The 20,388-nt window shown below is 41.4% G+C and overlaps 1 protein-coding gene across 1 annotated transcript; it reads left to right on the top strand.

Moving 5' to 3' along the window:
* Nucleotides 1-1,614: 1,614 nt before the first annotated feature.
* Nucleotides 1,615-19,673, top strand: kcnk12 (potassium channel, subfamily K, member 12; the record flags this gene model as incomplete). The annotated part of the gene is made up of 2 exons (XM_080507777.1): nucleotides 1,615-1,954; nucleotides 18,781-19,673. 2 exons carry the CDS (start codon nucleotides 1,615-1,617, stop codon nucleotides 19,671-19,673), a joined length of 1,233 nt encoding a protein of 410 aa, XP_080363903.1.
* Between the last annotated feature and the right edge of the window lie 715 nt (nucleotides 19,674-20,388).

The following is a 20,388-nucleotide window of genomic DNA, read 5'->3' as shown; positions in this document are numbered from 1 at the left end:
TGCTGTCTTTCGAACCAGTAACATGCTGTGGGCTTTGAAATTTTGGATAAAAGATAAAAAAAAACAAAAACCCTTCTCTCATCAGTGGGACGTCTTCCCTTGGTTCTTTAGAACATCCTGACTGAATCATTATTCATTTGGAAGTGAAACAGTGACAGCAGAGTGAGCTCATGCCCATCTGCCTTGGATTTACTTAATTTCACATGTACAACAGGCACATACACACAAGAGAGTTACATGTGTCATGCTTCTGGATTCTTATCATTTCCAGAGGTGGATAACACAAGGTTCATGCTTTTTTTGAGTATAATGTTGTCAATAATGTCATTGTATCTCTACTTACAAAATGTTAGTTGCGTTCATCCATTTATTGAACAGCTTAGGTTAATCACTCAGAACATAACTACCTTTGAAAGGTTTTTGAGACAACTCTGTAAATATTATCTATGATGTGGGGATTTTCCTCCTTTTAGCTCCATGAGTATGTGCAAATTGAACTGTGTCAACATGTGATCTGTGGAGATGAAATAGGCCATTTCATTGGCTCAAATATAGATTATACTCTGTATGGATTTCTTGAGAAAACACTGCTTTACACCTTGCAACACATTCCGGTTTTATTTGCATTGCTTCTGTTGTGCTCCTATATCTTTGTACATTAAAATATATCAACTTTTTATGTGAGTTAGTCAAAGTATGCATGTTTTTTTTCCTGCATTTGCGCCCACGGTATAGTGAGTTTGTGGTGAGAAGAGGATCAGTGCGCATGGCATCAGGCTGCACCGGAGTAAAAAATAAAAATGTTGTAATCTGAAGACTACCTCAAGTAAGGACGCTCGAGGATTCTCCATTTGCTCAGTCTGTCGCACAACCTGTAAATGTCAAGCCGTCTTTTTTTTTCTTTCTTTCTTTTTCTTCCTTATCGTCGGTGGCGAGATCTCATATAGCCCTCGATTTATAGATCTAATCCTATGCACCGCTTGGATGCAATGTGCCACTTTAATATCCATCCACATAAAGGCTGCAGCTCCGCACTTCTCCAGAACAAGCGATCCCGCATTGGGATAAATTAGTTTACTCGAGAGCATAAAGTGGTATTTTAAGACACGCAAATCCGTAACTTGCGGGGTTTTCAGATCCAGAGCGTCATCTTGTGTGTGTGTGTGTGTGTTGTTTTTTTTTTTTCCTTTGGAGAGAAGCGTTTTTGGTGCAGTGGACCCAGAGGATAGTACTACTACTGCTTGCTTTTGCACAAAGACGCGCGGTCGGTTGGATTTAATCTGCAGTCCACTTCACGCCAACTGCAGCGCAACAACTGTGAGAGAGATGGGAAAATGCGTCTACTATGAACCTGGGCGCCTTTCTTATGAACTCTTTGGCGGATCTACAGACTAACATCCACAAGTGGGGCGTTTTTCCGGCTCTCGGCCGCGCACAATTCCACTTTACAACTACGATGAGACAACGTGGCGGGGTGAGTGGAGGAGATGTTGCCCGCAGAAGTGCAATAACAATGCCGGACAGTGACTTCCAGCGGGCACCTGCGGACGAGTGAATGCCGCCTCCGATGTGGAGCTTGTCGCTGTCCGACGCGCGCGTGGTGCTGAAATTTGGATGATGTCTGGCCAGCGACTGCAAGGCTGCCGCTCCCTGCACTTCAACGAGGACAACGGCCGCTTCGTGCTGCTCGCCGTCCTCATCCTGCTGTACTTGCTGTGCGGCGCTGCGGTCTTCTCGGCCATCGAGAGGCCCTCGGAGCTGCGGGCTCACGGCCGCTGGAACGGGACGCTCCTCAACTTCAGCGAGACCTTCAACGTCAGCCTGCAGGACCTCAACTCCTTCCTGCGGGAGTACGAGGCTGCCATCGCCGCCGGCATCCGGGCTGACGCGCTGAGGCCAAGATGGGATTTTACAGGGGCTTTTTATTTTGTGGGAACTGTGGTGTCGACTATAGGTGGGTGAGCTTTGCAGCATTTACTGAAATCCCTGACCTTTACGTCCGTTTGTCCGCACGCATGTTGGTGCTGTAAATACATTTCGACCCAAAAATGTAGCCAATCAGTTGAGCTTGGTGAAATGAAAATGAACTCCAAGAATGCACGGTGAACAGCTCACCTGATGAAGACATTGTTCTAACCCTATTTCTTTGCATGGTGTCCTGATAAATGGTTAACGTTGTTATGGTTTGTTTAATAACTAAGCCACACCTTTCAATCTTTTTGTCAAAGGACTGGAGATGCCTCCCTGTGGAGTGCCCCCCCCCCCCCCCCCCCTGACAGCTCACATATAGAATACCAGATTAAAAGTGTTTTGTTCAGGGGTTTTTTTTTTCGTTTTGCCTGTGAGGCACTTTGGCATTGGGAGCGACATCTGACTCTTCTGCCATTTGGAACAGCACTCTCATCACTGGCTATAGGACAGCACCCATGGGTGCAGTCTTTTTTTTTTTGGGCCACATTTTGTTCAAACCAACAAGAATGTCAATGAGAAGCCCCTTCTCCTTCCCCCCACCCCAACCACCCCCATTTAACATTTACTCATGCAATAGGTCAGAAAAGAGCAAGTGTCCCTCCCAGGGCACCCCGAGGGCCAGTGCTGTGGTGCACTGCATGCCTGATGGAGCCAACACCGACACCCCCTGAACCTAACCCATCCCATTCTGCCATCAAACACACCTCCAGCCAGAGAGGAGGTGCAGCTTTCAGTGCGTGAGTGAATGTGGATGGATGAACGAACATATGAACCCACCACAGGTAATAATTTGAGCTGACAGCTGCTGTCTATCTTTGACCTTGTGTTTAATGCACAGGAACACTCTTAAACACAACGTGATACCTGTGGCACTTCCTTCTAATTTAACACTGCAGAGAAGTGAGTGATAAGGAAAACTGATGGCTGTGTATTGGTGTAGAGAGAGAGAGAGAGAGAGAGAGAGAGAGAGAGAGAGAGAGAGAGAGAGACAGAGAGAGAGAGAGAGACAGACAGAGAGAGAGAGAATTGGAATCACATGAGCAGGGGACCTGTCACAACTTTATTTACTGGAGACCTGTCAGGAGATTTTTATTACACCCTTCACCTTCTGCTCGTAGATACACAAATGCGAGCAGCCTATGCACGCAGCCCACTGAGGCACAGGGAACTGCAGCAGCTGTGTTTGTGTACACGTTTCTGGGAGGTTGAGATCCTTTGTACTCCAGTTGTCACGCTGCATCACTGTCTTCAACCCAACACGCAGATCATCCAAACTGACTCAGCTGCTTGGGGAAAAGAGATACAATCAAGGGTGAAATACGGATTCTGTTTACAGCATTTGTTTTTGTTGTTGTTTTTTTTTATTTTTCATGTGCTCACATAGATTTCTGTAAGGAGTTTGATCCAGCTTTGATTTCCCCCCGTTCTGACTCTCTGGCTTGTGTGCTACTTTCTCTGCCTATTTGTGAGCTGCTGATATAAAAAGGGATTTTGGGGCGTCCCCACACAACTCTTTTTCAGAGCGGCATCCCCCTGTGAACTCCAGACGCTCCTCCCAAACACTTCCCGCCTCTTACTCCGCTGTGGCAGAGGCTTCAAATCAGCAGTGACTCTTTGCTTCCCTTGATGTGCCTCCACAGCATTGCTTTGAAGAATGAAAGAGACAGAGTGACCATATGAGGCAGTTGTTTACTGGGAGTTTTGGACAGGTTGGCTGGTCTTTAGTGCCGTGGTTAGCGTGTTGCTTTAGATTTTAAGGAACAAGTGCAGAAAGTGTGAGACATGCAAAACATTAAAAAAAAAAACATACAAAATACAGATTTCATCTAAGCAAATGCAACAAAAACAGTTTTGCATTGTGAGGTAAAGCTGTCTCGTTTTCTTGATGTCTGAAAATTAGGCACAAAGCGCACCGTAAAAAAAAAGACATTTGACTAAAAACAAGATAGAACACACTCTTGCAGGGTTTTCAGTGACAGTTTACACTGGTCCTCCACTGTTAGAGTGCCAGCAAATATTATTTCCAGGGGAAAATAATGCCAATCACTAATTTGTTCCATTCAGCTGTGTATTACTTCAGTCCTTCCTCTTCTCTTCTGCTATCCATCTTGATGTACGAGCCTCAAAAGTTGAATCCAAAAGGTTTTAGAGAAACTATGAAAATTGGGTCGGTTTTAACTATATCAACTATATCTTTATTGTCCTGCTACTTTTCTTTGGTCACTTTTGGGAACAGATCTGATTGCATAACTTCCAATATTTGACCAAAAACATAGCATACGGATTTGACTCCGTCAAAATACCTTTTCAAAGCAACTTTCTCTCTCTTCACAGTTCCTTTTTCTACCTGATAGCATTGCTTTTCATTATGTTTACTGAAGCCAACGTATTTTCCAAAGTTTGTGAGGAGACATCTGTGAAACATTCAACAAAAACTACAAGCACAAACAAAATCGATTACCATATTATATCATACTATACTATTGTCACAAACTATGTAGTTTAATGCACCCCATTACATTTTGTAACACGACTACAACCACTGAGGTTTTCCCCAAGTTTGTTGTTCTATCTTCATCTCTTGCTTGATTTCTTGCTTCACCGTCAGCATTATCCAAGTCTGTGGTCTCCAGTAAGTAACATTCTGTATTATTTTGTATTATTCCACTGAACCTATGTGTACTGGAGAGCACTGCCTCAGTGCACATTACAATTACTGGTAGTTCATATTCACAGGTCCTTTGTTGAATTAACAAACAAAAATAAATGTTAACTACCATTATAAGACCTTAACCCATTTCGTAAAGGATGATAAAGCATCCGTCCACAGCTTACTGAACTTTAGCTGAACTTAATGAATGAATCATTGAGTCAGTCCAAAAGACTTACTTCCCCAAGTAAATCTATAGGAACTAGCAAATGACTCCAAAATAAACCCAAGTGAATAAAGACCACAATGATTGCTGATTTATTGTCATTTACACAGCGTGTAATGAAACAGTCTATAAATCTAACCTCCTTCACAACAGCTTAAACCCAGCTCAGCTCTCCTGTGGGACATCCCCTCTTCATATTCTACATGGTTAAAATGTTTAATTTAAACATCACCATTGTCTTAATGAGCAGATGAATGTATTACAATTCACATCCAGTTCAAAATATAACTCTAAGTCTAACAGTGTGATGGATGGACTTTTAGTTTGTTTGTTTCACTGTGTTACAATTAAGTTATTTTAGCATTCATGTCTTTGTTGTGCAGACATACCGTGAATTTTCAGATTGCTTTACTGCATGTACTCTCATCAAAGGAGGGCACAGGAGCGTGCTCAGTAAACACAGTTTTCACCAATGCTAATTATAAACTTCAAGGTTGATTGATTAATGTCGACTGCCAATTAGAGCAGCTCTCTGTAGTCGTTTGTGGGACTGCATGGCTCTTTGTAAGGTGCCGCAATTACATTTTCAAGAAATGCTTTGTCAGTTCTGAAGTGCTGACATTGGGGATACTTGTCAGAGAATCAAGTGCACTAAGCTTTTAACTTGCTGAGACTGAATGGATAAAGTCGGTCAGGGCAGCTAGTTGTTTGGCAGTTTGGATTGTGTTCTGGACTATTTTTTCCCAGGGATAAACTCTGTCCTGCCTCCTTTTGCCCCTGGCAGCCACTGCAGCATACTGCTCCATCACACTCATATCCACCCACTCAGAGAAGCCACAATGGCAGACAATACAGATGGCAAAGCCTGACAAACAGCACGCTAAAGAAAAACACTATATTTGGTTTATAAAGAAGAGTGATTTAATTCCAATGAAATTGCCAATTTCCAAAATGACCAGAAATGTCAGGGGTGTGCAGAGGTCCTCGAAGATTTGGTGCAGACAAAATCTGGCTGTTCAGAGCAAGATACAGCAAGATGACAAGCTTCTCCTCCCTCAGGCTACTCCACGGTATTCATCATATGACGATACAACAGTTTAGCTTGGCCTTCCTTCTCTTATACCTTGAAGCTGCACTAAGTATATATGCCATGATCAAAAATTGATCACTATAAGAATGACAGAATTGCAAAAAAAATTCTCTGCACGCATCTTACAATCTTCTAAATATTTATATATGTTTTATAGTAGCGACACACCATTAGTCTTGGCAAAGTCCCATTGCGCTCATTTACAATGTTTCTTGACATCTGTTTGTGGCACAGAACCCCCCGAACATTTCCTGCTCAGCACCAAACAGCAGACGAGAAAACCTATGAGCCATCAGGTGAACGTGGTGAGGTATAAATCAGGTAACATGTCAGGTATTCCCCTTAAGAGACGCAAGAAACAAAAAGGAAGCTAAAGAAAGACATTTTGAATAAATACTCACATTGTTAGATGTCTGTCGGATATTTACATTAGCTGCTGGACAACTGTTTATATGTATGGTCACAGTGTTATTTAGGTTACTGGAATATTATTTCTTGATTGTAGCTATCACTTTCTTCTTCAAAAGCTTGTAAGTTACACAGAAAAATAACACCTGGGTTATTTTTAATTCTTTATGTTGATTATAAAGTCTTGTTCAAAGAGGCTCTGTTTGTGTAATGCATGAGCTGAACCGTTCGCACTGTGTGGGTCAGTCTGAGGACTGCTTCAATCGTTGAGTCAGATTTAGTTACATTAGTTAGTTGGAAGTCAAATACTTGGGCACAGACATTATCTTGGTCTATTTGTGTTAACCGGTCCGTTTCAAAATCTGGTATTCACACCTGCTCCAGCTCCTGCTACACATGTTCCTGTAACTTGGATTCAGATTTATTCACCTGTAAGAAACAGATTTAGAAACTAATGACAATGGGGGAAAGCAGAAACAGCAGCAAACAGCTCTCGCAAAGATGAGCAAATTAAGGACCACTAATATTGGGGTTATTATAATTACATTATAGCAACAATTGGAATGCTAGAATGGATTTTTAACTGATACTGCAAATTTACCCAAAGATGCCTTATATTGATATATTCAATGAATCTTCTGTATGGATTGTAACTTCTTCATGAACACAAATTCTGTTTTCTCAGATGTCACTCGTGATTTATTCTGCCTCAGAATAACAACAAAACAACACATTTTTGTGAAGCTCTACTGGACAAATAGCCTTTAGTTTTCATTTAGGATTTTAAGTGTTTTCTGTCGTTTTAACCTCTGAGGTCTCAGGGATATTTATTGGACACAGATACAGATGTACCAGCTTTTATTCACTCAACTTTGTCCTGACTATGCTACAAAATGCCTACCTGCCAAGAAATGCATACATCAACAAGCTTAAGCCTTTTTGAGGATTAAAATAGCTTAAAACAGCTGAAATATTTAAGGATGATCTATTGTGATAATGTAGAACAAGTTCATGCCTTCATCATTACTCTTTTTTTTTTTTAACTGTCCAATAACCTTTTTTCCTCAATTAAATAATGAAAATCATTCTCAGGATTTACAATCCTGTAAATCCTGAAAATCATTCTCAGGATTAACAATCCTGTAAATCCTTTAAATAAAGCAGTTTCTAGATAAAGAAATGGCTCCAGCGTCAACTTCGAGTTGCGTGTTTTGGTACCTTCTTTTATCTTCTGCAGAGAAGCAAAAAGATAAAAGAAGGGACCAAAACATTCTCTGCGACGAGCCAGTCCCTTTTGATACATTCTTATTAGATGTTTGAAAAGCAGTAAGAAGTAGATATGCGTGCGTGCGTGCGTGCGTGCGTGCGTGCGTGCGTGCGTGCGTGCGTGCGTGCGTGCGTGCGTGCGTGCGTGCGTGCGTGCGTGCGTGCGTGCGTGCGTGCATCACATCATGTGACACAATTTAGAAATGTCAATTTATCAGTAATCAGTATAGATTCTTCATTCATCCTGAAGAAACTTCGGACTCTTCCATAATATAAATGATGAGCATCATCAACCCACAAATTTTATAGCCAAGCACCCACCTGTTGCTGCACTGTTGGAAATAGAAGTGTAGTTATATAGAAGCAAGGAAATACTTCACATTGTTCCAGATTTGTGTTGTGTTATGTTTGAGGCTGCACTTTGGATGTTTTGCTCCTATAATGTCTCCACTGGGCAATTAGGATTTTGAAAGCCAGATAAACATTTTTACCTACAATGCAAAATCATTTGAGTTGTATTTGTGTTCCTTCATGTTTGTACTTGTTTTTCAAACCGCCCTTTCAAGCGGAATGTGAAGATGTCGTTTTCTGCGAGCTTCAGTGAAATTCAACGCTATCCAGTATCTGAGAAATCATAGCAGATGTTACCAGTTCAGGAGAGCAACTGCAGATTCCTGTTAATGAGCAGTATATCTACCGCCTGAAACTGCAGAAACCACAAGAAAGCTAGGCTATTGTTTGTAGGTTGCTGCGCACTCATTATTTCAGCAGCAATTATGTTGTAATCTCACTGTAAAAAATTGATTTGACTGAAAAATATTAAGGCTCTTTTCTCTCGTACTGAGCTGCATCAAAAATGATCCTTGAACATATGGAAACAACTAGCCTGTTATGTAATGACTGATGCAAGAAAACATTAGAAATCATTATCACTCTAATCCTTTGCCATGTTTCTGCAGTCTCAGTGAACAATTAAGTTTAATGGCTTGCCGACTACCATTCTCCTCGTCTTCTTGCGCCAATTTAGAAACTGCTGATACTTATTGAGTCACACATGGGAAGTTTGTGTGACTATTACAAGTCTGTCTGGCCGGAGCTGTGGATCTGAGAGAGTGCTGCAATCTCAAATTCCTCCCTTGCACTGTACTGCGCTTTGTAATTCACGTGTCTTTAAGGTTACAAGGCAAAGTCACCTCAGTCTGGCGGAGCGTGCGTTTGGCATTTAAGCAGTGTGAAATGTCACATGATAGGCTGCGTGGAGTCCTGAAGGCAGGCTGTTTTTTTCACTTTGATGTTGTGTTCTTATTTAGATTAAGCGCTCTCTGCTGCTTCACTGGGGGGGAAAAAAACATCTGTGTTGTCCAACCTGTTGGCATATGTTGTGAATGTGCTTTCAGGTGTTTGGAAAAGGTTTCACAATCTGTGGAAGCAAAATGTCTCACTGCATGTTGATGTTTCAGACTTTTAATTAACTTTATCTGAATTCCCTCTTGAAATCCTTGTGATCTTGCACACTGTGTTTCTGTGGGGCAGCATTGTCCTTGTGTTTAGAATAACAGCAGTTCATACTGTACAGACACTACAATAAGATTGTATTACACAATCATTTTAAGCCGGTCAGCATGAGTCTTCGCTCCTTGTTTCTGCCGCTGTCTTTTTCTTTTTTTCTTTTTTCTTTTTTCCTCCTCTCGTCTTCAGATCTTCTGGGCCACTCTGAAATCACAGACTCAGAGGAAATGTCACCGTTAAAAATGGAAAAGGCCCTTCACTCACATGAAAGGCACTGGGGGTCCTTTTAGACTGTGAAGTTCAGACACTCAAAAAATTGTCTCCCCAGTGGGGAAGTTGAGCCAAAATACAGCATGACTTTGTAGAAGGGTCTCTGGGATATTGTCTCAATTATGGGAGGAACAAATATTCTTAAATATACCCCATATTTGCAATAAAACGTGGACATGTTTTAGATAAGGACAATTTTAAAGATAACTTGGTTTGTAACTGTAGTTAAAGTATCTTCTTGATGCAAAAAGAGTTGATTACCTAACTGAAGTTTTTTTTTTCTTTTCTTTTTTTTTTTCGAACTCCACATCTGCAGAGTGATTCTATTTTCAGATTCACAGGGGTCAGTCCCAGTGGTCGTGTTCCTCACATTTCAGTGGATCATTAGCATCTGGTGCACATTGCAGTTACACACAAAGGCAAGTTAAGCACAAAGCAAGAGTGATGAATTATCTTGATGGGCCTCGGTTTAAATGTGATAAAGGTGCAATATGCAGTGTGGGGAAGAATTCCATTTCATGCTGAAAAGATGTTTTTTGCCAAGTCTCACATCAATTCATCTCAGGCTCGGCTGCAAGAAAACATTCAGAGCACCGTCTACTACTGGAAAAAGAAACCTGAGAGATGAATATGTAATTCATTATTTAAATAACAGATGAGAGCTCTGGGTGCAGCTGCTGTGTTTCCCTCCACAGTCCAAATACATGCGTTTGAGGTTGATTGTGTCCTGCTGGTGTGAATGTGTGTGTCCCTCAGTGTTTTCCTAAATAAATTGGTCAAGAAGATAGATGAATGACAGGAGAGGATCGAAGCAACATTGTTTTGATAATAGAAAAACTAACAGTCATTGTTTCCCTGAATGGGTCCACAGTTGTCCTAATTTATAAGTCTGTTAAGACATGAAAAAAAAACTGATCATCATCAGTCTTTTTTTTTTTTCAAGCCTTAGCTTTGTTGCTCGCTTCTCTCCTTCCTTAATGTGAGGGTGTGTGTGCATGTGCGTGCGTGCATGTGTGGGTGTGTGTGTGCACATGTGTGTGTGTGCACATGTGTGTGTGTGTGGCCTTGTGGGGACAGTGTGATTGCGTATTGACCCAATGGGACTCATGTCATGGCCGGAACAAGAATTGATGTCCCGACAAACACAGAGGGAAAATACAAATTTTTTTAAGTGAAGTCATGTTTTAAGGTTAGACAATACTTTGGGTTTGGCGGGTGCTGGTTTGAGTTTAGATAAGGCTCTCATTGAAAATGAAAACAGATTGTGTGTGCGTGCATGTGCACTGAACTGATGCTCTACAGGATGGTTGTACACAACTCTGCACAGTCGCTGCGGGTCATAAATTTTCCCCGTCTGGCTGAGACCTGTGTTCGCCTACGTATAGTAATTCAAAGAGCTAAAATCATCACGACCGAGGAATAATATTATTATTATCATTTTTGAAGACACAGCAAATTTACAGGGCTGCCTTCTTCTCAGCCTGATTTCCATTTCACTGGTTCTGCTCTTTGCTCCAGCAGATTAAAGAGACATCAAACCTTACATCCTCTTTGCTCTCAGCAGTGCACTGACCTGCTCTCTGTCGGCGTTAATTTTGACAGGCATTTTAGATTTCGTTCCTGTGTTAATATTTCAATCATCATCGTTTTCTCTGACAGCACAATTTGCGCCGGTTATTGCTGACTTGCAGCTATAAGAGTTTGAACTTTCCCCGAGCAGAAAAGTCTGTCTCCCGAAACACTTGTATGGATGACAACCTTTGACGCAGTGAAATCAGACACGCTTGCAGTGGCCAATAGCCGTATAATGATGTGAGCCTGCAGAGCAATTCCATATCTGTCACACAGGACATTTACTATGATCTTCAGCTTATGTTTAGAAATCACTATCAAATGTAATGAGTTCACAGAAAATTGGTAAACAGTGTGATTTCACAGTTATCTATTTGTTTCTTTGGGTGAAGGAGGAACAGTGAGACAGCCAATAAATGTATGCAATATTAACATAACATCAAAAGTATACAAATATTAATTTGTTGTAGCCTTCTGCTTGGCCGCTGTGCAAGTTGTAGAAAAAAAAAGTATGGCTGCATTCAGCTGTTTGTGAGTATGAATAAAAACATGACAACACTTTTCATTCATAAACACAGTGTAACTTCATATGTACAGGCCACAGATAAACTCTAATGTCCAAAGTTTTTGTAGTACAATAAAAGTAAAATTAGTAAAACCGTCAGCGTTGTCAAATGGACCGAAGTTACTCCAAGTTACATGTATTTCCTTTGAGAATGAGGAAATGTACCAAGCAAACACAAAAGCTGCATAATCCTTGAAAAGTCTTTGCATTGATGCAGAGCCTCCATTTATGAGCATAAACTTTAATCAGTGCGATGGTTGATCATTGTGATTAGATTTCAAGATGAGGGCAAAAACTGACAGAGCACCATGCCAACCCCGGAGTCTCAGATCATAGATCACCAAGCAGGAGTCATGCATATTGTACATCTGCTTTTGCCGTGAAATCAGCTTGAATTAGTGAAAACACTTCTCTCGAGCCCTCCTTTATATTGGAGAGCACAGCTGCGTAAGTGAATGTATGGGATCTTCTCAGAAAGTCGAACCACTGTGCAGCTCAGCCAACTGAAGCCGAGCCTGCGATGCCCCAAAACACCTCTGAGCTAATGGTTGTACTTTCGCCTGCCAGCCGGCACATTAACCGAAATCATTCAAGCAGCAGATTTCTAACATAAAACTACTCTGCCTTTTGCTGCCCCAACATATTGATTTTATATACATTTGATGTATTTATTTATTTATTAATGATGGAATGGCATCATAAGTTTTTGTAAAAGACACACACACACACGCACGCACGCACGCGCGCACGCATGCCCGCACGCACACACACACACACACACACACACACACACACACACACACACACACACACACACACACACACACACACACACACACACACACACACACACACACACACACACACACACAGAGACACACAGATAAAGAATGTATTTTGTCCTCATGCCAGCTTCTACAAATTATTCCACTACCTTCAAGCTGGCAGCCTCTGGCAGAGTGAAACAGTGGAAAGCTCATAGTGTGCACATCCAGCTATTGGAAAATAAAACCATTATTTAATTGTGAGCAACAGAGCATCGCTTCATCATTTCTCCATGACAGCCCTCCACGGTCTCTCCATGTATGATCCAAGATCATTATTGCAGCTGTCAGTAACTTAGCAGTGCCTGACAGCGGTCCGTGTTTTTGCACTGCCATTTCAGGGACTTGTGCGTTCACATTAGCAGCAACAACAAAAAAAGTAATAAATTGAATGTCTGCAGAACAATAAGCACTCATTTCCTGCTGGCATCTCTTACATTCGATTTTCACATGATGGCTAGAATTCTGCTCTGACACTACAGTGATATGGTGGTTTTAATGCTGCAGAGCGACCATATTTATAGCTGAACACCGAGGCCTGAAGGTGATACTTTTTCCAAAGCTCCACCCTGACAGGTGTGTTTACTTTACATGCAATAAAGAGTGAAACAAGAAGGCTTTACGGAAGTAAGCTTTTATTCAAACATTGACAGTGTATACAGTGCAAGGTAATAGGACACACAAGGACATAGCCTTTAGATCTATCAGGCATAAGCTATTAATCTGATGAGAGAACGGCTCCTCGGTCACATAAAAGAACTCTATCCTTGTTACTGTTTAAACACTGAAACCGCACGCATGAATATATATTTCATCTTGTCTGTTACTTTTTTGTCCTTTCAGAGATTCCAAAAATCCTAAAAAGAAGGAAAATATTGAAAAATAAAGATTAAAAAAGTGTAGGCAGGGATCCAAGGAGAAAGCAGCTTTTTTCTGACAATAAATCAATATAGACTACGCGTGGAGTCATAAGTCCTTCTGGCTCTCTCTGCAAGTGAATTTACTCCTGAGATAGAATTCTAATAACCCATCTGAATCTACTCTGTATCAGCAAATTGTTTCTTTCTTTCTTTATTTTTAAATGCATTCTGGGCTTTTGCCAAGTTAGTATTATACTGTTATTGCTTGCGCATGTGCATATATCGTATGTACAAACTGTCAGTGCTGTAATTTATATCTGTATCGATCCACTTTGATGAACATTGCCATCAGGTTGCTTTCTGATCACGTCAGACTAATATTTCTCATGGCTTCAAGCCTTCTGTAGCACATTATCAATCTCTGCTTTGACATGAACAGCGGATACCATTAATGTACTGACTATATTGTGTGTGGCTGAGCTGGGAGTAAACGTCACATTGTTTTGGCTTGAGGGGCTTAATAATGATACTGTTGCATGCCTGGGTTTGGCTGTTTGTTTGTTTGTTTGTTTTTCTCAGATAGTATAATGGAGTTTATATAAAATGTGTATGCAATATCATATAGAACAATGTGGCCACAGCTGAATTTGCCATTATTTGACTTACTTGATCATCTGCTTTTTGTAAAGGTGACAGCTTAGTGTGAACGTTTCTATAATTATCCAGTTTGCCAGTAATCTTTGCAGGTCCTCAGCAGATGGTACAGTGATGGTGTCTCAGGTCTGGCCACGTTGCTGCTTCCTCGGCCCTCTGTCCTCTCTGCAGACCCCCCACCATGCCACATCCATGACTAATGATTTCCTGTTCGTCAGAGAAACACAGTCATCAGTGGAGCAGGCGTGTATGGCACTTCCTGCCGCTGCTCCTATTTTCTGCTCCTACTCCGCACGCCAATTCAGGACGGCTGCCACTGGTGGGACACAGTTAGTTTTTACTAGAAATTTGTTTTTAAGTGCATTAATTGGAGGCCATGAGGCAGTGGGACACAGGTATCAGAGTTTCAGTTTGCAAAACAATGTGCATAATGTACCTATGGCTCCACTTTCAAGGCCTCTGGGAGTTCAGAGCAATGATGTGGTCCCTGATGACACACAATGACCTTCAGATACAACAAAGACAAGTGAATGTACAGAACATGTCCTTCACTCAAACATATGCTCATGACTAAGAGCTTGTTGTTGCCCTTTTTTCTCCTATGAGTATCCATTAGAAGCTTTTACCCACTTGAATTAGCCATATTTTCTGTTCTCCCTGTATTGTGCTTCATGGCTGTGGCCAATTAATTCTGACTGTCCCTTGTATTTCTCCAATTATCAGCTGAACTCCTGCTGCATACTGAAAACTTTATGGTGACTATAACTGTGGGGCTGTTTCCTGGTAAAGCAAATCATTATAACACTTTTTGGGGGTTATTTCCATTTGAATGAAGTAGTGTAGTATATGTGCCAGCTATTAAAGGGATTGTTTCACATTCTCTTTTATCCATTGATAATGTATATTATACAAAATGTGCCTATTTCACTGCACTGGCTTGTACAAATATTATGTATCAAGTGACATTTCGAATTCTATTGAGGTGACTTTTTTGGGCTCATAACAATTTTGCAAACACTAAAATTCTGATAACTTCAGTGTTGTCTAACCTTGCTTTTGCTCATTCCGGTGCAACACAAAGCTTCATTGTTGAGTGGTGTGAGCTGTTCTTTAATTATAACAGAGTAGTTTCTTTGAGTATACACCATCTTCGTGTCCTAAATAATAACTAACGCTCTAAATTCACAGCTGAAACATGGCTGGGACCAAAACAACGCTGACCCCTTTTTGTGTATTTTAATGAAAATAAGTATTTTGCTGTTTTACAATGTATTTATTCATAATGTATTCATTAGGCAAGGGAATTACTTAAAAAAAATAAAATAAAAAAATTGACATCTTTGAAGTGTATCAAACATGTTTGGCCACTCTTTCACGAAAGGTAAATAGAAATAAGCTGTAAATACAGTATTAGCACTTGTTTTTGCGATTTTCTGATCTGCACAGTTGCTTTTTCGTAGAATTTTCATTATTGACAATGAGATATAGCAGTAGTAGCTATAGAAGGAGTAGAAGTAGTATCATAGATAATACTGTTGAGGGCCACATTTGTATAAGGATACACTGAAACACACCCTTTAAAGCTTAAGGGAACTACAGAGTTGGATGAGAATTATTTGTGGGCTCGTCTCCATGAGCAAATTTTGGACTTTGAGCTGATCGCCACGCGATGGGGCAGGGAAATACTAAATCATGGACGCATTTCTCCACTTTACTGTTTTAATGAGATATTAATGAGACAATAACAAAATATCTTCTGCATCTCCTTTTCACTTGTTGCAATAGTTTAAATAAAGTCTTCTATCACCACCATTTCATCTGGTCTCATCAGAGAAAATGTGACTCTTGAAGCTGAAGAGTGATGGAGTCGTGCACTTTATTGGTTATTTAATAGCTGCTGTTACCTCCTTTGTGCTTTGGACTCTCCAGATAATTAAATGTCTGTTGAGTGTTTTAGATTTTGTCCAGTTTTCCTTCACTCCACGTAGCTCTTCAATGTACTGTAATCAGATGATTGATTGCCGCTGGGGGCCAGCGGTCTGCAAAGTGCACCAAATGAAAAGCAGAGCTTTCGTAAAGTCTATCAATATATCTATAACGGTCGCCCCCACTAATTTGTGCTATTTGTTTAGGTCACAACTTTAGTACGTGACTTAATGAACCATTGTAATTTCTAATAGATTTCTAATGAGCACTGCTTGGTCAAATTGAGTCAGCTCTCCAGTCGCTCCTGAGCACGTGTGGTTTAATCTTGACTTTTGTTGCTAAGAGAAAACCTGAATGGCGAGTCCACTACAGTCCACTCATTATCTGAATTTTTCTTGTCCCTCACCCGTCATTTGAATTTCCCACAGTCTGAAAAGGATAACAGCATCCACTTCATCTCCTCTTTAATCTGTCAAATGATAATTAATGGATACTGATGGCACCATTTCACTCACTTTCCTCCTGGTTTAATCTCTGGTGGATAATTATGTGAGTAAGCATCATTAGCCATTAGGGCATGATATAATTTTCAGTGTGGAGTTGAAAATACTTTATTTAATGTTAATGAATAAATATTCTCTCTGGGCTCTGATTGAATTGGATTAGCACACATATTATTTCCTGCCTTATCAAGTTCTGCTGAATTAAATGACTCATCTCAGCTCAGACTGAGTGGAGAGATCAAAGTGTTGACTGAGGTCAGCGGCTGGATCGCCGGCATGTTGACTACAGTTGTAACAGTTCCAAGTTTTCAAGTTTAAGTGAAGATTGTGTATCGAGTAACACAAGCTTTAGCTCATCTACTCCTCGCTTTCTACTATTGTTCAGCTTCTCTAATGTGTCTTGACACAGTAGTCTGCAATAATGGCTCTGAAATGCTACACTGAATCGATGCCTGGTGCCTTTTCCTCTCTTAGGTAATTTACTTGGTAATGAGAGGCAGTGCGGAAGACTGTCTCTGTGTGCACTGAGAAGATGTAATCTGTTTTCCCTTTGATTCAGTTGGACTTGGGCCACTAATTAATTAAGTATGAAACACTGAAATAGGATTTCACTGAAGGGCTTAATTTGGGTAATCGGTGCCCCTCACCTCTCTGTTGCCCGGTGTCGCCTCGGTCTCTGTTACCAAACTTTGTGATGATCCCAGAAGCAGATAATTTGACATCTGGATTAATGTGTCAGACATCAACAAGTCTTGTCGGTCTGCTCAAGACCTTGATTGTGTGTGTGTGTGTGTGTGTGTGTGTGTGTGTGTGTGTGTGTGTGTGTGTGTGTGTGTGTGTGTGTGTGTGTGTGTGTGTGTGTGTGTGTGTGTGTGTGTGTGTGTGTGTGCGTGCGTGTGTGTGTGTGTGCATGCGTGCGTGCGTGTGTGCGTGTGTGTGCGTGCGTGCCTGTGCCTGTTGTGATTGTATTCCCTCCTGTCTATCTGTATCAATCAGTGTTGATCTAAATGACCCAACATGTCAACAGCAAACCCATGAGAGAGTGGTTTTTCAGTGCAAGAGATAAGGCCAAAAAAGCCATTTTGGCTATCATAAAGGAAACATTGTCTAGATATTGATGTCATTTATTACCTTACAAGGATGCTTTGTGGGGAAATAGGGGAAAGCTGTGCCCTAATGCTCTGAGAAGACTCAAATGGAGGGAAGCTATGATGGAAAAATCAATTAACCTTGGCCGGGAAGTGAACTGCTTGATCTTTCAGCACGATTTTATTTGTTGACAAATATAACATCTGCTCTTCTGTGGATAAGGTACATTACTGTGTGTGTGTGTGTGTGTGTGTGTGTGTGTGTGTGTGTGTGTGTGTGCGTGCGTGCGTGCGTGCGTGCGTGCGTGCACAGTTACCTACACAATGTATACAAATAAAAACAGAACTTTTGCTATCTGGAAGAGAAAGGCAGTGTTTTTGAGGCTTTCAAACACCCAATCATGTATTGCCATATTGATGTCGAAAAACAAATTCTAGAATGTTTTGCTCTTTAGTTTTATGGTTGACGCAATTGCAAGATTTGTATCAGTCTGCTGCTTCTTATCTGAAGTACTGTAAACAAAGTGGACAGATATCTACCACTGATAGGAACAGCAGACACTCAGGCACACAGACACATTTTTTTATTTTCAGCAGAAAGTTAAGATATTGTTTTCTCACATGTGATTTCTCCCTTCTGAGGATGCCAGCTGAAGTGCTTACAGAATTTCTGATATGATTCGACTTGATGGGGATACAATGATGCACTCAAATAGAGACACTCGTGTGAAAATGTTCACACGAGAGCTGCACCTGTGACACTCCTTGAGAATGAGAAGTGCTCCTTCAACATGCAGCAGAATTCATAAACACTCTCGAGCTCTCCTGTGCCCTCTTCTCCTCACCTCAGCCACAATGAAAGAGAACTCTGAAAATAGCAGGAATCAAAACCATTGAGCTGGATTGAAGAACATTTTTGAGAGGTTTACCTGTGATTCGTGGGTCCTCCACTTTTGCACGTCCACTGTTCTGTATCAAAAATCTGTCTTAGGACGGGGTGAAAATGTCATGAGGCTTTTCGCAACAGATTGTTTATGGTAAATGGTAAATGGACTTCACTTATATAGCGCCTTACAGCTGTGGGAGCAGCCCCAAAATGCTTTACATAGTTCATCACATCACACACCAATTTTAAAAATAATCCTCAATCTCATTTGAGATATAAACCATAGCTACAAACTTTGAACGTAATGAAGGTCATTTTCTTATTTTATCCTTTAATATTCAATTATTCTCATCGCTATAGTTGTAAGCACACATACTTAGCAGTATGATTGGAGTGTCTTTTGTATTTCCATGTATGTTCTGTTACCTTTGTCTCAGACAAAATTGAAAAGATCTTTAAATCTGCTTTTGTTCTACATTGTGAGATTAACTCTGTGACCTCTGTCTCTTCAGGCTTTGGAATGTCAACACCTGTGACGATCGCAGGAAAGGTGTTTTTGATCTTTTACGGGCTTCTCGGCTGCGCCGCCACCATCCTCTTCTTTAACCTCTTCCTCGAGCGCATCATCACTCTATTGGCTGTGGTGATGAAGGCTGTCAGAGAGCGGCGAATCAGGAATAGCGGTCTCCTCCCGCCAGGCATCCGCCACGACTTCTCGGCCTACTCCCTGCCGGGGTGGAAGCCTTCTGTGTACCACGTGATGCTGATTCTGGGTCTGTCAGCCATCACCATCTCCTGCTGTGCTTCAGCCATGTACACCCCGGTGGAGGGCTGGGCGTACTTGGACTCGCTGTACTTCTGCTTCGTCTCCTTCAGCACCATCGGCTTTGGGGATTTTGTCAGCAGCCAGAGCGCGGCCTACGAATATCAAAGCCTCTACCGAGTGGCCAACTTCTGTTTCATGCTGATGGGAGTGTGCTGCATCTATTCACTGTTCAATGTCATTTCTATTGTCATCAAGCAGGTGCTCAACTGGATGCTTCAGAAAATGAGCTGCTTGTTTTGCCAACGCTGTAATAAGGCCAATGCCTTTTTGGGCAGACGCAACGCCATTCGCCCAGGTTCGAAGAGTCGCCGCGGTCGCCTTGGCCAAGGGCCCGACTCAGACGGACCCTGTGACAGTGACACTGAGGGACGCAGACTATCGGGGGAGATGATCTCAATGAAAGACTTGGCAGCCTCCAATAAAGTCTCATTGGCCATCATGCAGAAGCAGCTGTCTGAGTCTGCCAATGGATATCCCAGGACAGTGTGTGGCAGCTCCAGGCATAACGGCTTCTCTGGGGGGGTTGGCGCCCTCGGTATTATGAACAACAGGCTGGCAGAGACAAGCAACTCCAGGTAGAGGACATGTTAACAAATGTAACGGTTGGTTGCCATATTTTAAAAAAAACAAAAACTTAAGGCTTCTGAAAAGGACTGTCAGTGTATCTTGTTATGCATGATATTTATGATTTGTGGAATTACAAGCCTGTGGTGATCATTAAGGCCAGGATGGTGAAACTTTAAGTGTCAGTGGCATGAAAAGAAAACCACAGTCATCCAAAAAAGAAAAAATACATGACTTGACGCATGGGGATAACCCATCACCCATTTCATCAACCTCAACCTCAAACCAGAACAAATCACTGAAAATGTTACAGATATCAATGTTAGTCTGCTGAGGGAATACTTTGCTCAATACATCAGACATAAATGGCTGGAAAATTGAGCCATAAAGGAGCAGTACAATCTTTATCTGTTTTGGGAGAGTTTATTTGAATGTACATAACGAATGGTATAATACGGTGTAATCGTGGAATGATATAGCACATACTGATCTATGCATTATACTTGTCATGCATTTTTGCACCATTTCCAGACCTTTCATTGATTGTGCAAATCCCTATGCTCCACCATTTTTCTTTTTCTTTTTTGTCTTTTGTCATTCTATCCTCAGGTGATTGATTTCCTTTCCAGGGAGAATTGTGGGAAGCAAAGTTCCCGAGCACGGCCGTGATGTAGCTGATTTCAACAGGGCTTTAAAGAAGGTCGCAGGCTGCGTCGAGTAATTTCTTATT

Source organism: Blennius ocellaris (assembly GCF_963422515.1).
Source record: "Blennius ocellaris genome assembly, chromosome: 13".
In the NCBI taxonomy this organism is placed as follows: Eukaryota; Metazoa; Chordata; class Actinopteri; order Blenniiformes; family Blenniidae; genus Blennius; species Blennius ocellaris.
Note: the sequence above shows the minus strand (reverse complement) of the source record. Positions and strands in the feature narration are given on the sequence as shown.